The sequence below is a fragment of the Sphaerodactylus townsendi genome, linkage group LG08 (genome assembly GCF_021028975.2).
Source record: "Sphaerodactylus townsendi isolate TG3544 linkage group LG08, MPM_Stown_v2.3, whole genome shotgun sequence".
NCBI classification, from domain to species: Eukaryota; Metazoa; Chordata; class Lepidosauria; order Squamata; family Sphaerodactylidae; genus Sphaerodactylus; species Sphaerodactylus townsendi.
Window position 1 is genome coordinate 105,756,986 of NC_059432.1, and position 19,146 is coordinate 105,776,131.

General features: G+C 45.9%; 1 protein-coding gene across 1 annotated transcript in view; it reads right to left on the reverse strand.

Moving 5' to 3' along the window:
* Positions 1-19,146, reverse strand: part of KNG1 (kininogen 1) — a 37,272-nt gene that overhangs the window by 12,278 nt on the left and 5,848 nt on the right. Inside the window, exons 3-6 of the mRNA XM_048506939.1 lie at positions 15,827-15,911; positions 7,520-7,563; positions 7,390-7,473; positions 3,939-4,046 (exon numbers count right to left, since the gene is read on the reverse strand). Coding sequence (XP_048362896.1) covers positions 3,939-4,046; positions 7,390-7,473; positions 7,520-7,563; positions 15,827-15,911 — 321 coding nt within the window. The remainder of the gene's footprint in view (positions 1-3,938; positions 4,047-7,389; positions 7,474-7,519; positions 7,564-15,826; positions 15,912-19,146) is intronic.

Genomic DNA, 19,146 nt, shown 5'->3' on the forward strand with positions numbered 1-19,146 from the left:
CTCCCAGAGTTCTATTTGGTCTCCAGACTACAGAGATCAGATCCCCAGGAGAAAATGGCTATTTTGGAGGGTGGACTCAATAGCACTGTCCCCCCCTGTGGCCCCTCCCCTCCCTAGGCTCCGCCCTCAAATTTCCAACAAATTTCCAACATAGCACAGCAGAGGTAGGTTCCGGCAGGTTCTCACAGGTTCCCGAGAGTAGGTTACTAATTATTTGCCAAATTGTGCGAGAGGGGTTACTAATTGGTGAGGGATTTTGCCACATGATTTTGCCTTAGTTGAGGCCCCCTCCCTTCCTCAGCAGTAGCACCAGAACTTGGGGCAAACAGTCTAGCAGGAGGTGCACCGGCGTGCATTCATTTCCTGCCCAAGGACCGGCGCAGTGGCTGCGTCCTTGCCACAGCCCTGCCCAGCAATGCCCTGCCCTCGGAATGCCCGGCCACGCCCACGTCATGCCCCACCCAGCCCCATTGGCGTTATGCCACTGTTTGAATCCCACCACCATGGGAACCTATTACTAAAATTTTTGGATCCCACCACTAAGCAATCCTAATAGCTGTGATCCCCTGCTGCACTTATGTATTGAGGCTAGCCACAGTAATCTCAAGTTCCCTTGATTTCATCCTTTTTTTTACTGGTATTGTACCTCACTGAGGGTCCCTTCCTAATTCCCCTAAAAGCCGGCTCCCTTCTTTGGGCCACTCTCCCATGGGAATCTCTGGGAATTTTTCCAACCCAGTATGGCAACACCAGCCCAGGGAGAGCCAATATTACTGGGGCCCCTTAGGGAATATTATAATGCCTCTCCCCCCCATGCCAGCTTTAGTTGCCAACCCAAGGTTGGATATTCCTGAAGATTTGGGTGGGGAGGGAGAGCCTGGAGATGGTGGAGTTTAGAAAAGGGATGGATCTCGGTGGAGTCTGCCTTCCAAGGCAGCCATTTACTGTCAAGAAGAAGAAGAAGAAGAAGAAGAAGAAGAAGAAGATGAAGAAGATGAAGATGGAGGAGGAGGAGGAGGAGGAGGAGTTTGGATTTATATCCCCCCCCCTTCTCTCCTGCAGGAGACTCAAAGGGGCTTACAATCTCCTTGCCCTTCCCCCCTCACAACAAACACCCTGTGAGGTAGGTGGGGCTGAGAGAGCTCCGAGAAGCTGTGACTAGCCCAAGGTCACCCAGCTGGCGTGTGTGGGAGTGTACAGGCTAATTTGAATTCCCCAGATAAGCCTCCACACCTCAGGTGGCAGAGCGGGGAATCAAACCCGGTTCCTCCAGATTAGATACACGAGCTCTTAACCTCCTATGCCACTGCTGCTCACTGGGGCTGATCTCTGGCCCCTTCCGCGTGAGCAGAATAATGCACTTTCAATCCGCTTTGCAGCTGTGTGGAATAGCAAAATCCACTTGCAAACTATTGTGAAAGAGGACTGGAAATGAATTATTCTGCATGTGCGGAAGGTGCCTCTGTTGTTTGGAAATCAGTTGTAATTTCAGGAGGATCCCAGGCTCCTCCCAGAGGCTGGTAACTCTATCCACAGCCCTGTCCCACAAGACCTGACCACCACTAGTGGTGGGAAGTAATGAGGAGGCCAATGTGGCCAAAACAAGAATGAATGAGCCAGCCAGCCAGCCAGCCTCTTTCCATAGAGAGGGGATGGCGAACCTTTTCGAGACCCGAGTGCACAAATTGCAACTCAAAACCCACTTATTTATTGTAAAGTGCCAACACGGCAATTTAACCTGAATATTGAGGTTTTAGTTTAGGAAAAAACGGTTGGCTCCGAGGCATGCGTTACTCAGGAGTAAGCTTGGTGGTAGTTGGTGGCTTTGCTTTGAAGCAACCGTGCAACTCTTCCAACGGGTGAATCACGACCCTAGGAGGGTTTACTCAGAAGCAAGCCCCATTGCCAGCAACCGAGCTTACTCCCAGGTAAAGGATCACGCTTTCGTTTGTTGCATGAAATCAGTGGGTTTAACAGCGCTTAACAGGGTTACCTACACTGCTTCCCCAAAACTAGGTCTTAGGTTTAATGCTAATAATTGAGCCCAGCAGGCCAAGCCAGCCTAAATGTGGTGGAGGGGGGCACTCTGTTTGCGTGTGCCCACAGAGAGGGCTCTGAGTGCCACCTCTGGCACCCGTGCCATAGGTTCACCACCACTGCCATAGAGGTTTTCCTTACAAGGCATGAATGGATACATTCCAGCAAAGCCTGCCAGGACAGAATGTTCATGCCTTTGTGTATATCAATTGAAGCTTCCTTTTTGCAGACTGCAATGCAGATACTGTAGTTTAACAACTTCCTTTTTATGGAACACTCTGCCTGCAGTTAACATCGTTTAGCTGTTTTAATCTTTTTTATTTCTTCTGGCAATTGGGACAATGCTGCTTCCATTGCCAAAGGGGGGCGGGGAACAGATCATATTGGAGTGTTTGTTTCCTGACATGCTTTTGGCTGCGCATCAAAAGCTTCCCGCAGGAAGCCATCAGAGTCTGGTAGCTTGCGAGGTCAGGTCTGATCTCTGCCCTGATTTTGCCTTAAAGCTCCGGCCACGTCACTTACTCTGTCTTGGGTGTTTTCTGTCTGTAAAGTGGGCATACCAATCACTTGGCTTACTCCACTACGGCCAGATATACCAAGACTTCAGAGGTCTTTCAAAACTAATAATACTACCACCAACGTTCCCTGCAAGCTGCGTGGAGTTTGGGGTCAGCCTAAGGCCGTTTCCGCACGGCAAAATTATACCTGTGAGCCACTGAGGTTTTTAACCTGGGTCTGTTTTATCCTGGGATGTCTGTCTGCATGGCTGCCCACTTTTTGAAGGAATCCATTGACAACTGAGAGGAAATACTTCAGTTTCTTTCGCACAAACACAGGACTTCTGTATTTACATTGCAGGCAGATCTGAGCATGCCCAGTGTCCCACATTCTGATTGGCTGTTGTTTTTGAGTGGCAGCTTGAAAGAACGTCAGATTGAAAGATCAGGCAGCGGAGTGGGAAAAATAAACCAGTCCTGCTCCTGAGCCCCTCGGGGATAGGGCGGTATATTAAATCAAATAAATACTACTACTACTACTACTACTACTACTACTACTACTACTACTACTAATAATAATAATAATAATAATAATAATAATAATAATAGGTTTTCGCACGGTAGCTGGCACAAGAAGGGTCACACCAGGATTTTTTAAAAGAACCTCCAAATTGGCGATTTTTGAAAATCCCGGGGTAAGCGAAATATCACGGGGCAACACCGGGGCAGGCCCGCTTTAGCACTGGGAACCATGTGGAATTCTCGGCTGCACAGGGATATTTTTTCTTACTCAATCCAGAATATTTTGACTGTGTGGAAATGGCCTAAGACAGCTAGATTTGAGTCTTCTAGCATCTTAAAGATCAAAAAGATTTCGGGATACAAGTTTTGGAAAATCAAAGCTTTCTTTGTTAGATACCTGATATCTAATGAAGGGAGTTTTGACTCTCAAAATCTTATCCCCCCAAAATCTTGTTGGTCTCTAAGGTGCTACTGGATTTGAACCCAGTTGCTTTGCTGCAGACCAAGGTGGTTACCCTCTATGTCCATCTAGGATTGCCAATTTCCAAATGGGACCTGAAGATCTCTTGGAATTGTAACTGATCTCTAGACTACAGAGATCAGCTCCCCTGGAGAAATTAGCAACTTTGGAAGGAGAACTCTATGGCATTGCACTCCACTGAGCCCCAGTCCTCCCCAAACCCTGCTCCCCACATTCTGCCCCCCTGTATATGAATTTCCCAATCTGGAGTTGGCAACCCTCATTGGTGGCTAAGTCTGATTCAACAAATATCGAAGAAAACACATTAAATTCGCCCTTCGTAAGACGATTCTGATATGTGTACATAATCAGGAAAAATGGACTTTTCTGAGCTGGTGATTTGTGCAAAGAGAGTAACTTACACCTTCGGGAATACGCTTGCAGGCAGGAGTCAGGTCCGGAAATTCAGCCTTGGAGCAATTTGTCTCTTGCACCAAATATTCAAATGCATAATTCCATCCTGCTACTACCTGGAAGAAGCATTTAGATAAAGTTGACTGATGTACCTGGTTGAGGGGAAAATGTGTGAGAGCCCATGCCCTATAGGGCACAGGTGTCAAACTCACGGCCCTCCAGATGTTATGGACTACAGTTCCCATCATCCCCTGCCAGCATGCTGCTGGCAGGGGATGATGGGAACTGTAGTCCATAACATCTGGAGGGCCGTGAGTTTGACACCTGTGCCCTATAGGGTTCCACAGGGTTCTACCTTATCCCCCATGCTATTCAATATCAACATGAAGATACTCGGAGAGGTTATCAGGAAGTTTGGGCTGGGGTTTCACCAGTAGGTGGATAATACCCACCTAATTTGGAGGTTTTTAAAGAGAGTCTGATGGTCGTCTGTCAGGAGTGCTTTGATTGTGTGTTGCTGCTTTGCAGGGAGTTGGACTTGATGGCCCTTGGGGTCTCTTCCAACTCTATGATTCTATGGCTCATTCCGCACTTGCAGAATAATACACTTTCAAACTGCTTTCAGTGCTCTTTGAAACTGTGCGGAATGGCAAAATCCACTTGCAAACAGTTGTGAAAGTGGTTTGAAAACACATTATTTTGCGTGTGCGGAAGAGGCCTATGATTCTAATTTCAAGGATAATGCTGATGTTCTGAAATGGTGCTTGGAGTCAGTAAGAGGTGGATGACTGCGAACAAGCTGAGTCTTAATCATAACAAGAGTTAGGTTATCTGAGTTAGTAGAAAGGCAGATCAGGGACTTGCGATCTTTCCTGTCTTGGAAGGGGTTTCACACCCCTTGACAAGCCAGGTTCGCAGCTTGGGAGTGCTGTTGGGTGCAGCAGTCACCTTAGAAAACCAAGTGGGTGCTGAGGTTCAGAGTGCCTTTGCTCAGCTTCAGCCAGTCAATCAGCTGCATCCATTCCTGGGTCAGTCAGATCCAGTCACAGTGATCTTTGCCTTATTTACATCTAGACTACTGCTATGTTCTCTCCTTGGGGATATCCTTGAAGAGGGTTCAGAAACTGCAGCTGGTGCAAAGCACAGTAACTAGACCAGTGATGGCGAACCTTTTCGAGACCGAGTGCCCAAATTGCAACCCAAAACCCACTTATTTATCGCAAAGTGCCAACACGGCAATTTAACCTGAATACTGAGGTTTTAGTTTAGCAAAAACGATTGGCTCCGAGGCGCACGTTACTTGGGAGTAAGCTTGATGAAGCAACTGTGCAACACTTTGAATGGGTGAATCACGACCCTAGGAGGGTTTACTCAGAAGCAAGCCCCATTGCCAGCAACTGAGCTTACTCCCAGGTAAAGGATTGTGCCCAGGCTAGCCTAGATGTGTGTGTGTGTGTGTGGGTGATTTCCCACCCCCCCGCGATGAACTCTGTGCACGTGTGCCCACAGAAAGAGCTCTGAGTGCCACCTCTGGCACCCATGCCATAGGTTCGCCACCGCTGAACTAGATTGTTGGTTGTGACCAGTGATTGCTGAACTGGGTTTAGGCAATGGACTGGGAAAATGTGAAATGTTGTGTGGGCCATGCTAAAAGAATCAAAGATGGAATGGCCACCGGATCCTGTTCTTCCCTTCATAATTGTAAGAGGAATTAAGTGAATTTCTGAATGGCCATTAGAACCTGAAAGCAACAGGAAAAGAGGACGTCCCAAGATGAGATGGATTGACTCAGTCAAGAAAGCCACGCCCTTCTGTATTAAAGACCTAAGCAGGGCTGTTCAAGATAGGATATTTGGAGGACATTAATTCAAAGGGTTGCCATAAGGCAAAAGGGACTTCACAGCACTTGACACCCACACATTTGGGACCCATTAATACCAAGCTGATTGGAAGTGAACACAGAAGGACTGTACTGGAAACCAGAGGTGTACCCCCCCAGGGGCATATATGTCGCTGACAGAGGCGTACCTAGGCAAACTGGAGCCCTGGGCAAAACCTGAGTTAAGGCCCCCCCATGACCAAACAATGATTTTTTCCACCAGGTCGTTTCAAAGTCACCGCCACATTATAGAACATGCCCCAACTCACAAATCTGAACACATCAATGGGCCATGCCACACAGCAGAAATATGTTTTTGAAAACATTTTCAAGATGCTTTTGAAATGTTTTATTACTGCTGTGAAAACATTTTATGGCGATGGATCCAGTTCCCCCAATTGGGGGAAACAGCATCACTTTCAATGTTATTTAAACTGGGGACGCCAGATTCTCCCTTTAAGGTGGATTTAAAAGAAGAAGGAATCTGGAGTTCCCTAGTTTGAAACAAGCAGTGTCTGAACCACCCCCAAACAACATCATCACTTTCAATTTTTATTTAAACTAGGACGCCAGATTCTCCCTTTAAGGTGGATTTTAAAGAAGAATCTGGGCTCCTCTAGTTTTAACAAGTGATGCTGGAATCCACCCCAAACAGCATCACTACCTAATGTTATTTAAACTGGGGACGCCAGATTCTCCCTTTAAGGTGGATTTAAAAGAAGAATCTGGGCTCCCTAGTTTAAACAAGTGATGCTGGAATCCACCCCCAAACAACATCACTTTCAATTTTATTTAAACTGGGGACGCCAGATTCTCCCTTTAAGGTGGATTTAAAAGAAGAATCTGGGCTCCCTAGTTTAAACAAGTGATGCTGGAATCCACCCCCAAACAGCATCACTTTCAATGTTATTTAAACTGGGGACGCCAGATTCTCCCTTTAAGGTGGATTTAAAAGAAGAATCTGGGCTCCCTAGTTTAAACAAGTGATGCTGGAATCCACCCCCAAACAGCATCACTTTCAATTTTATTTAAACTGGACGCCAGATTCTCCCTTTAAGGTGGATTTAAAAGAAGAATCTGGGCTCCCTAGTTTAAACAGGTGATGCTGGAATCCACCCCCAAACAGCATCATTTTCAATGATGTTTCAACTAGCACTCTCTGGGGAGAAGAGGTATACCCGTAATTCCCCACTGTGGATAGCCCATGATACAGGAGTGCCAACCCCGCCACTGCCCCATCTGCACACATTCTGGATGGTCCCCCCCCCCCCCAGGCTGCAGAGCAAGTCAGGAAGGCGGGTTCCACAGGCTCCTGGCCTTTGCTGGCCTCCAGCTCCTCTCCTCACCCCAGGGGCTGGCAGGGGGGCATGCGGAAAACTCAGTTCTTGCCCCATGCTCCATTTTCTGTCGATATACCACTGCTGGAAACAAATGACGACGCAATTCCTTTCCTTTTCCCATCTTTTCGGTAATACTGCTTTGGGGCAATAATTCTGATCACAAACGTGATGAGAGAACCCTCTTTGGTAAATAAAATAAAGGTGGAGTGATAGCTGCAATATATTGCACTATATACAAACCTGACTTCTTTGAGGCTTCCGTAGGATTCCAGAACCCTGCTCAAGGAGGCCAGTTGTTTTGGCAGCTAGCCGATGGTGTGGTCTCTGGCACAAGGGCAGGAGTTCCAGACTGGTTAGCTAGAGGGTCTCAGCAACCGGTGCATGTAGCACGTGATGCTGTCACCTTACCTTCACCTGAAAAACAACCAAATGGCAAAGGGAGGGGTAGGTTCAAGAGCTAATATGATTCAGGTTAGCAACCTCAAGATGGAAACTGGATTTCTCCTAGAACTGCAAATCATGGAGCAATGATAGTTTCCAAAAGGGCAGACCCGATGATATTCCCACCACAAAGTCTGTTTCTGCATGGTCTAAATATCCTGGGTTGAGCAAGAGAAATACCCTGTTCCATAGAAGAATTTCACACGGTTCTGGGCCCTAAAACGGATTTATCCCGTGATATTTCCCTTATCCCAGGGTATTCAAAAATCACCAAATCGGCAATTCTCTTTAGAAATTCTGGGGTGAGCTCCGGCCATCGCGGCAAACACCTTTCACGCCGGAGCAGGAGTGGTTTATTTTTCCCACTCCACTGCCTGATCTCCCCACCTGACGTTCATTCAAGCTGCCACTCAAAAACAACAGCCAATCAGAACACGGGACACCGGGCATTCTCTGATAAGCTTGCAATGTAAATACAGAAGTCCCAGGCTCGTGCAAAAGAAATTGGAGTATTTCCTCGTGAATTCACACTGGATTCCTTCACAAAACAGGCAGCCATGCGAAGGGGGAAACCAGGATTGTAACAAACAGATTGTAACAAAGATTGTAACCAGGTATGATTTTGCCGGGCGGAAACGGCCAAATAAAAAGCATGAAAGTGAATTTTGGTGCAGTAGCCACAGTGCCAATAGCCAGCACTTGGGTGGCAGACAATAGACCTCTGCCCCAGCTGCCAATGAGGCCCCTCCCAACATGGGGCTCAAGGCAACTGCTCAGAGGTGGGATCCAGCAGGTTCTCACAGGTTCCAGTAGGTTACTAATTATTTGTGTGTGCCGAGAGGGAGTTACTAATTGGTGATTTTTGCCACATGATTTTTGCCTTCACTACACCCCTCCTCTCAGCAGTAGCGCGCAGAACTTGAAGCAGTCTAGCAGGAGGTGCACCGTCAGTAATGGCAGCCTGGGCGCCTGCACATTCAGCCCCGCCCAAGGACTCATGAAAGCAGCTGGGTCCTTGCCAGAGCCTCACCCAGGAATGCCCCGCCCCAGGAATGCCCAGCCACGCCCCTGTCGTGCCCTGCCCAGCCCCATTGGCGTTACGCCACAGTTTGAATCCCACCACCATGGGAACCTGTTACTAAAATTTTGTCCCCAACTAGAATCAGGTTAAACCAGATGAACCTGTTCGAAATTATGTAATTAGATGATTAAATAACGATCTGATTCAACTATTCACACCTGTTCGATGTTTAACACAACCCCTGCTTTAATACAATCTATTTGTTCATTTTGATTTTTTAACTATTCCTTTGTTTATACCCCATGTTTCTCCTCCTGGGGACCCCAAGTGGCTTAAACATTTCTCCTTTCCTCCTTTTCACTGCAACCCTGCAAGGTAGGTTAGACTGATGTATATTTTTTTAACATTTTGCTGAAATATAAAAATTATGGACTACTATCTATTCAAATAGAAATTTGGGGTTTTATTATAGTTTTCTGGCTTCAGAAGAGTCCTATCTTTTAGACATTTTTGACTATTTAGTTCTTCTATTCTGATCCTCCAATGCTAGAAAATGTTGATATGGATAAGATCTTTCACAATTTGATACTGATGGTACTGAAGAGCTGATTGTGTCACATATCCTATTACTTTATTTATGAAGAGTCACATTTATTCACATTTTTTTGCTGAAATGGTAAATGTTGATTAATGTGAACATTTTTGACCTACCGATCTCTTCGTGTTACTTGGCTGTTCCAGTGATTTTTGGCATATTAAACAAATTTTTCTCTGTCAACACCTTGTCACAATTCTGGGGGAAAATATCTTTTAAAAATGAGTTGAATCATGAGGGTTACCCATCTGTGTTTGTCTGGATGTAAGCTTCCCATGCTTGAACCCAGAGTCTCAAGACAGGATCTAACAACCACACAGGGATGTTCAAGTTCTGGAGCTACTTAAAGGGGAGACAGCCAAGCATATGCTGCTGTGATCAAGCAGCGAGTATGAACGATTGATTGGACATGCCTCATTTAAATTGCAAGAGCCTGGCCTCCTGTCTTAGATTGGTTAGGGGTACCTGAAGGCAGTGGTGGGATTCAAATAATTTAACAACTGGTTGTTTATGCCACCATTTTAAATAAACTGCTCCTGGCCGTAAGTGGTGCCTGCTGAATCCTTACCTCACTGGCACTGAAGGGCATCAGGTATATTTCTACATTATCCTGTTAGCAGAATTACGAGCAGAATGTACCTTTGTGCATCACTTTATGATATCCATCCATCCATCCATCCATCCATCCATCCATCCATCCATCCATCCATCCATCCATCCATCCATCCATCCATCCATCCATCCATCTAATCTACCTACCTACCTACCTACCTACCTACCTACCTACCTACCTACCTACCTACCCACCTACCTACCTACCTACCTACCTACCTGCACCCACCTACCTACCTACCTACCTACCTACCTCCCCACCTACCTACCTACCTACCTACCTACCTACCTACCTATTAATTTTATTATAGGAACAGTTATCTTGCTAAAGACCAGCCTTTTTACCTCAGAAATCATCAAACATAAGAGAGCTTTACTTAAACTGAGAAAGAAATAGACTATATACATAAACAAAATAACACATAGATACATTCACAGTTCATCGTTTGGTTACAATATCGCATAGTTTGTTATATAACTTTCAGAAGATTTACATGTCTTTGGTTAACAGAACACACTAAACAAACATCTTTTCCTCAGCAGTGACAGATAGAGAGCAACTGTTTTCCAACTGTCACCTTTAGAAGGTTCGTGCAGATTTCCCAGAATTCCATTCTGCTGCATGCAAGCAAGGCTGTAAATTCCAACAGTACCAACACTGGGTTTGGAAATTCCTGGAAGTTTGGGAGATGCAGTCTGAGGATGGTAGGACTTCAACAGGGTATAATGCCATAACTACACCCTCCAAAGCAGCCATTCCTATAAGGGACCTGATCTCTGTATTCCAGAGATCAGTTGTAATTCCAGGAGATCTCATGTGGAGGTTAGCAACCCTACGGTACCGCCTGTGCTTTTTACTGAGAACCATAGAATCATAGAGTTGGAAGAGATCACAAGGGCCATCAAGTCCAGCCCCTTGCCATACACAGTCAAAGCACTCTTGACAGATGGCCATCCAGCCTCTGTTGAAAAACCTCCAAAAAAGGAGACTCCACCACACACTGAGGCACCGTGTTCCACTGTTGAACAGCCCTGACCATCAGGAAGTTCTTCCTAATGTTTAGGTGGAATCTCTTTTCCATTACTCCTTGTCCTAGTCTCTGGAGCAGCAGAAAACAAGCTTGCTCCATCTTCAACCTGACATCCCTTCAAATATGGCTAACTTGTCACCCCTTAACATTCTTTTCTCCAGACTAAACATCCCCAGCTCTCTAAACCATTCCTCAGGCCATGGAATCCAGACCTTTGAGCATCTTGGGGGCTTTCCCCACTGACAGAGTTGAACTGGTTTCTACCTAGGTTCGCCTCAGTGAATCCCCACTGCCAATCGAAGCTCAACATTGTTTTGTCTCAGTTCCCCTCATTCTCAAGTAGAACTGGCGACATCCTTGTCGAAAGTGCTATGAACTACACTTTTCTGCCGGAACAAGGCTCTATACCACTTTGAAGTGGGAAGCATCAAAACCGACACCTCATCCATTCAACCAATCAATTTGTAGCCGCACTTTTGTGGCATGCAGAAATGGGAGAGTCGCATGGGCGCAGAAAGCGATGTAACTGTGTAAACTGTAAATAACCAGTGATGGCTAACCTTTTCGACCGAAAGCCCCAAATTGCAAACTCCAAAACCCACTTGTTTATCAACACAATGTGCCAACACGGCAATTTAACCTGAATACTGAGGTTTTATTTAGAAAACTTGAGTTGGCTCCGGCACGCGTTACTCAGGAGTAAGCTTAGTGAAGCAACGGTGCACGCTTAACTACGATGGGTGAACAACGATCCTAGGAGGGTTTACTCAGGAGCAAGTCCTATTGCCAGCAACCAAGCTTACTCCCAGGTAAAGGATCATGCTTGAGCCAGTCAGATGTTATTATTATTATTGTGGTGGTGGGTGATTTTCCACCCTCCCCATTACGATGAACTCTGTGCGCGAGTGCCCACAGAGAGGGCTCTGAGTGCCACCTCTGGCACCCGTGCCATAGGTTCGCCACCACTGCTGTAAACTGTAAAACTGTACAAAGAAAGAATGCTCGCTTTCCCACGTAACACAAGCGCATATGATCGAGGAGCCAAACAGGCACCGAAGGAGGATGATCCGCTACCACTTAGCCGGGTTCCAGGGGGCCAACTCTGCTGCTGTGGGGACAGCTTGGAATCGCCCTCCACTGAAGGGAACCGAAGCCCACCTTAGCCTCCCTCTCAGCTTGAGGGAAAGCCCTTTAGTCACCCTCCTCTGGACCCATTCCAGTTTGTCAATATCCTTCTTGAATTGTTGAGCCCAGAACTGGACACAGTATCCTAGGGGAGGTCTGACTTCTCCTCTGAGGGTCACCTTTATCCATTGCAGGATAAAGAGAGTTCTACTCTAGGGGTGGGACCGTGTTTTCTCAGATAGCCTAGGAACTATAATCTATCAGCCTCTGTCAGCATGGCCAATTGGCCATGCTGGTAGGGGCTGATGGGAATTGTAGTTCCTGAACATCTGGAGAGCTGCAGGTTCCCTACCCCTGTACTAGCCCAAAGTGAGCAGGAGAGGAAAAGGGGAGAGGACCATTTGAGGGGCGAGGTGGGAAAAGAAGCAGCGGTACAGTCTCATGATATAGAAGAGAAAAAGAAGAGTTTGGATTTATATCCCCCCCTTTCTCTCCTGTAAGGAGACTCAAAGGGTCTTACAATCTCATTTCCCTTCGCCGCCCGCCCAACAAACACCCTGTGAGGTGGGCGGGGCTGAGAGAGCTCCAAAGAACTGTGACTAGCCCAAGGTCACCCAGCTGGCATGTGTTGGAGTGCACAGGCTAATCTAGTTCCCCAGATAAGCCTCCACAACTCAAGTGGCAAAACGGGGAATCAAACCAGGTTCTCCAGATAAGAGTGCACCTGCTCTTAACCACTACATCACTGCTGCTCCTTTTCAACCAAAAGAACGAAGTTGAATAGTAACTTCATCTGCCATGTGCTGGATGGTCCCACACGTGACGGATGAAGTTACAATTCTACCTAGTTCCTTTGGTTGAAAAGGGTTTAGTTCAAATCATTCAAAGGCACCATCTCTGGACTTCAGCTCTATTCCCTGCAACCTTCTTATGAGTCTTTGAGATCCACTCAAAGATACAGCTGGTAAACAATGGCTACTGGATCCTGCCCAACCCCTCTATTTAATCTATAGCTTAAACTAGAGGTGGGATCCCGCAGGTTCTCACCAGTTCCCGAGAGTGGGTTACTAATTATTTGTGAGTGCCGAGAGGGGGTTACTAATTGGGTCTGCTTTTCCGTTAGAAATTCCATTAGGTCCAGAAATCATGAAGTCCTGTTGTTTCCTATGTGGCTGGTTAGCGAAGGTAGAAAACGGGATAATTCTCCCTGTTGGGCTGTTGTAAAAACATGTTTTAGAAATATGGTAAAGTTCCTTGTTTAAGGAAAGCATCCTTCTTTTGATTTCTAGAAACAAAATTTATTTGAAAGTATTAAGTATTTGGCAGGCAGTCAATTAGAGGAGAAGTAGTTGTTTCTGTTGGCAGCAGACAATAGGACTTGCTATAATGAGTTTAAATTATGGACAGAAAGATACCAGCTGGAAATTAGGAACTTTTTTTTTACAGTAAGAGTTTTTTACAGTAACAGGGAAATGATTAATGCCCCGCCCCCAGAATCGCCTGTGCGCCCAATACTTCATCGCGTTTCCCCTGCTCCAGTCTCATTGCTACTCATGCACCGTTTTGAATCCCACCACCATGGGAACCTGTTACTAAAATTTTTGGATCCCACCACTAGCTTAAACCCCATATGACAGGAGTACAGAAAACCTGCTTATATTTGTATCTGTGCCCCTAGTCATGAGAAATTGCATCCCCATCTCTCAAACCTAAGCTGCATTTCCCTGAGTGATGCATGCTACCCCAAGGTGAATGTTTGATAGCTCCAGGGATATTTATGGACTGCATTCTACCCAGGATTACATTCCATCAGCCCCTGCCAGCATGGCCATTGGTCATGCTGGTGGGGGCTGATGGGAATTGTAGTCCATAACATCTGGAGTGCCAAAGGTTCGCCACCACTGCCCTATATATACAAGTTGAGATTCTATCTTTCCCAAGCAAGATACAGAATTCCTCTGCGGCAAGCATCCATCTCTTATTTAATGCCAGCAACAACTAGGTGTCACCATTGCTGCACAGATGTGTTTGAAACTGATGGAGAGACTTTCTGTCGGGGAGGTAAAGATCAGAAATAAAACAGGATGCTTCCAAACACAGCCATTCCCTGGTAATTTGAAGAGTCTGAAGAATTGGAATGTAAACCCTGCTTTTCTCAACCGTGAGGAGTCTCAATGCAGCTCGCAACCTCTTCCTCTCCCCACAACAGACCCTTTGAGAGAGTCCTGAGAGAACTGTGACTAGCCCAAGGTCACTTAGCACGCCACTTTTCCAGATTAGAAGCCACCTCCTCTTAACCACTACACCACAACGGCTCTAATCTGGACTGCGTTTGCTCAGACTTGCTCACTACAACGCTGCTTCAGTGGAATTTGTGTTTTCCCTCGGACAGCGCTAGAGTTAACGCACCATGAATTGACCAAACTGGTTCGCAGAGCTGGAGGTCTGATGTGTATTGAGAAAGGCACTGTGCCCCACATCTGATCTGTGTCCATCTGTGGTGGTTTCCCCACTTACCATCTGCTGCGCGCTACCTTCCTGCAGAAGGTCCCGCTGGCACTCCTTCATCCATTGCAGAGGCGGCTTAACCAGCGCCTAACGCCTGATGCTGCGCACCAGCATCTCCTCAGCTACGCCATTCCCTGGCCTCAAACGAAAACGGTAAGCCAAGCTTGTGAAATTTACGCGACGCTTTCGAGAGTAGTGTGCAGCAAAGGGTGGTCGAAGTAAGTGGGGAAACGACCTGTATTGAAAACAGGATTAGACCTGGGTTCCATTTGAGTCCAGGAGCACCTTAAAACCCAACAAGAGTTTCAGGGTACCAGGTTTCCAGAGTCAAAGCTCAGATCTGACATGGTGCTGTTACCCTAGGCAGGCAGTAGGTGGCACTAGCAGAAGGCTCCTCCGTATGATTTTGTTCTGGTTCAAATAATATATTGTGGGGATTCCAAGTTCCATGTATCCTTGAAAGGCTTTCACGGCCAGAATCCACTGGCTGTTGTGGGTTTTCCAGGCTGTATGGTTGTGTTCTGGTAGTTTTTGCTCCTAACATTTCACCCGCATCTATGGCTGGCATCTTCAGAGGCATGTCACGCTCAGATGTGATGTTTCTTCCTGTAGACAATAGTGGCCCCTTCCTCACATGCAGCATAATGCACTTCAATCCCACTTTCTACAACCGTTTTGCAAGTGGGTAAAGCTATTCTGCAATAAAGGCAAAGTGCACTGAAAGTGGATTGAAAGTGCATTATTCTGCATGTGCGGAAGGGGCCAGTGTAGAGTAACTGTGTGGTAGGGCATATGTTTGATCTATCTGGCAGGGAGAATTGAAAGGCAGAGGTGCGGGATCCAGCAGGACTCGCTGCAGGTTCCCGGTGGTAGGTTCACTAATTATTTGTAAAAGCGAGAGGGGTGACTAATTGGTGATTTTGCCACGATGATTTTGCCCTTTAGTTATGCCCTCCTCTCCAGCACTTTAAGCGCACTAGAACTTGAAGCAGTTCAGCAGGAGGTGCACCGTGCGCGTAGTGCCTGCGCTTCGCGCGGTATTCGCTTTCCGCTCGCCTGCTGACCGCACAGCGCTACGCCCTGCCACAGCCCCACCCAGGAATGCTTTCCTCACCCCAGAAATGCCCAGCCATGCCCTACGTCATGCCCCGTCACCCATCCCCTTACTGGCGCCACGCCGCAGTTTGAATACCACCACCGTGGGAACTCGTTCCTAACATTTTTTGGATCCCACCACTGAGATGAGGCGCATTTGCACGTGACCTGGACTCTTAACCACAACACCATGTTGGCTCTCAAGAAGGTTTCCAGGGAAAATTAGGCCAACTCAGAAAATTTACGCACCTGGGACAATTCTGCATTCCTGTGAAACGTTGGAAAAGTTGATGAAGTTGTCAATGTAAATTTCAGCACTGCACTCCCCTGACTCCTACAATAACAAAGGGGAAAGGGCAAAAGTTAACACTTAGCATTTATCTGCTTCACACAAATATCTTCCTGGAACTTGCCATTTGTTCCTTGGTACACTGAAGTTACTCTGCTGGGAGCCATGAACACTAAACTGTAATGATCAGACTTGAAAAACAAACGATGCAGCAGGAGTGATTGCAAAGAAGCAGACACGTTTCTACAGACCATTTTTCTACTACAAAGAAACTGACAGGTTTCTAAAGACCATTTTCTCTACATTACATTAGGAAAGGTGCAATATGAATAGGGCAATATAAAAAGAGAAGAAGAAGAAGAGGAGGAGGAGGAGGAGTTTGGATTTATATCCCCCCTTTCTCTCCTGTAGGAGACTCAAAAGGGCTTACAATCTCCTTGCCCTTCCTCACAAGCAAACACCCTGTGAGGTGGAGGTGGGGCTGAGAGAGCTCCGAGAAGCTGCGACAGCCCAAGGTCACCCAGCTGGCGTGTGTGGGAGTGTACAGAGCTAATCTGGATTCCCCAGATAAGCCTCCCATTGGTGCCTCAGGTGGCAGAGCAGGAATCAAACCCAGGTTCCTCCTCCAGATAGGAATGCACCTGCTCTTAACCACTTCATTTCACTCGCTAGTTCCTTTTAAGGTCTTGGCGATAGTCTTGGCAGTCAATGGAGCCAGTAGATAAAGACTGGCGGGAGCCAATTGAAGTGTAGTGGCCAGGTGGGGACAAATAACAACCCAAAATAACTTGGGTTTAACGGGTCTCACCTCTAGCAGGGAGAGCTTGTTGCATGGCGTTTGACCCTCACAAACTTCTGAAGCCAGGTGGGCTTACATCAATAAGGGTTGTTGTAAAGACCTTTTTTTTTTTTCAGGGGAGAATGATGTTCTAAAGTCACTTTGAATTCCAAATTGAAGAAAATCAAGCAGCGGTAAATAGGAATGCAATAGAAATTGCAAAATCGCTCAGGCTATAAGCTGGCTGGAAATGTCAGGAGTTTTGATCGCTGGAGGAATCAAAATGGCCGAAGTTAGCTTCCTCAGTATGCCTCACTGCTTTTCCTTCAGTTGAGGCTGCTCTATCTTGCACTGATTCTTCGAAGAATGAGCATTGTATGGCTAATTGAAGGACTGTCTATTTCCATATAAACCTGTCGGTTTACTAAGATCACCCAGGGAAGGCTAACATCTCGATTTTAGCAAGCAGCGTTTTAGGGTTTATAGGTGTGTATTATTGGGGTTTTTTTATAATGGTATGGTATGATTTTATTGTATTGGTTTTTATTGTTCTTGGTTTTATTGTTCTTGTATTATTGTGTTTTATTATATTTTGTGGTAATTTTAAATAGGGCTGGCAGAAAGAAGATTGGGATATAAAATGTTTTAAACGTAATAAATTTTAAAATGAATAAATACTGGCCTCCCCTTAGCTTCGGGCTCCTTTTCTTCTATCTGGGCTCTATCATCTCAATGGGACTAGCACCTTCACTTTCTCCGGGGAGAATTTTTAAAAGTGGGGTTGGTCGGATTCCTATTATTACTATTGTTATTGTTTCATCGCTGTTTTAAAGGTTTTAGTAATTTATTTATATTTATATTCTATGTTGTACACCGCCCAGAGCCCCTCGGGGATGGGGCGGTATAAAAGTCCAATAAATAAATAGATAGATAGATAGATAGATAGATAGATAGATAGATAGATAGATAGATAGATAGATAGATAGATAGATAGATAGATAGATAGATAGATAGATAGATAGATAGATAGATAGATAGATGTGCTGCGTGAATGTTTTTCCTGGGGCTGTAGATATTTATTATTTATTTATTTATTTTATTATTATTTAGATTTTTATACCACCCTATCCCCAAGGGGCTCCGGGCGGTGTACAACAGAACTAATACAAAACAAGTTTGGGAGCAAACGATACAATTAAAACAACAGCAACCCATAGAAGCTCCATCGTTAAAATATACTAAATTTCATTAAAAACAGCGGTAATACCATAGTAGAAGGCGCCCGGTAAACCCTTTTCCTTAAAACCCTCCCCTAGGGAGTGGCCGGACTCCTCCATAGGAGGGTAATCTAGGATGTCTTAATGCGAGCAGGCGCCATACTTTCAGCGGCTTCTGGTTGTCTGCCAAAGGCCCGGCGGAACAACCTAGTCTTACACGAGGTCTCCCGCGGACCTCACTGAAGATCCCACAGGGCCTCGACAGCTCGGATGGCAGGTTCCACCAGGCCGGGGCCTTTGTGGGCCCTTGGGCACAGGGTATTTGTGGAACCCACCCCTCAACACAATCTCTTCTTCCTCACCCCTATTTTTAGCCCACTTCCTTTTCTATCCTTATTTTGAGACTATGCTGGTTTTTTCATGGCTGTAGTGGCTACATCAGATGGACAGTTGCCCTATTTGCATAGAAAAGTGCTTAAAGGAAGCAGTGGAAGATGCTCTGGGGACCCAGTAGATGTCTAGAGAGGCAGCATAGTGTAGTGGCTCTTATTCCAAAATACCTGCGGTTGTCATTGCCTTTTAATTGGCTTTGCAATCTTTGATCAGATTTTCATTCCATAATGGCCTTAGTTGAACATTACTTTGGGCTCTGCTACTGTAAACCTTCTTACCCCTTTCAAGGAGAAGCTCATAGTGTATAAATGAGTGTAAACTTAACGCAGTAAAAAAATAAATAAACAGCTCTCTGGTATTAGAAGGCTTAATCCTCTGAACAACACTGAGCTCGCCGAGGATTTCTTTTGAAACTATCGCTTTACAGCTTGTTTTTATCCAGAAGGGATCTGGGTAAGACTCCTTTATGGAAACGTGGGGTCCTCTGTTTACGCCGGGGATTAAACTAGCATTGAAAACCAGCGGAAAGGAAAGGCAAGAGACTGTATCATATAACTGATCACTGCTAGAAATGGGGTTCAGGAATAGCTGATATAATCCGTCATCGGAGGCTTTGTTAAAAAAGGATTAACGTTAAATGGGGAACAGCTTCGAGTTGTAATTCAGAAAATAATACAAGTCTCAGTTACTTTTCTGGAGCACCGATAATCTTGCTTAGCTATTGGAAACAGCATTGTAAAGTCTGATAAGGAGCACATAATGAATGCATTGATCCACATCAAGAAGGAATTCATAGGGAAATGGAGGCCTCTGGATTTGCCAGTGGTAAATATTTTTGCACTCTCGCTCAGCAGTCGGGATTGCCTGGGCAACACAGGATTTGCACATATAG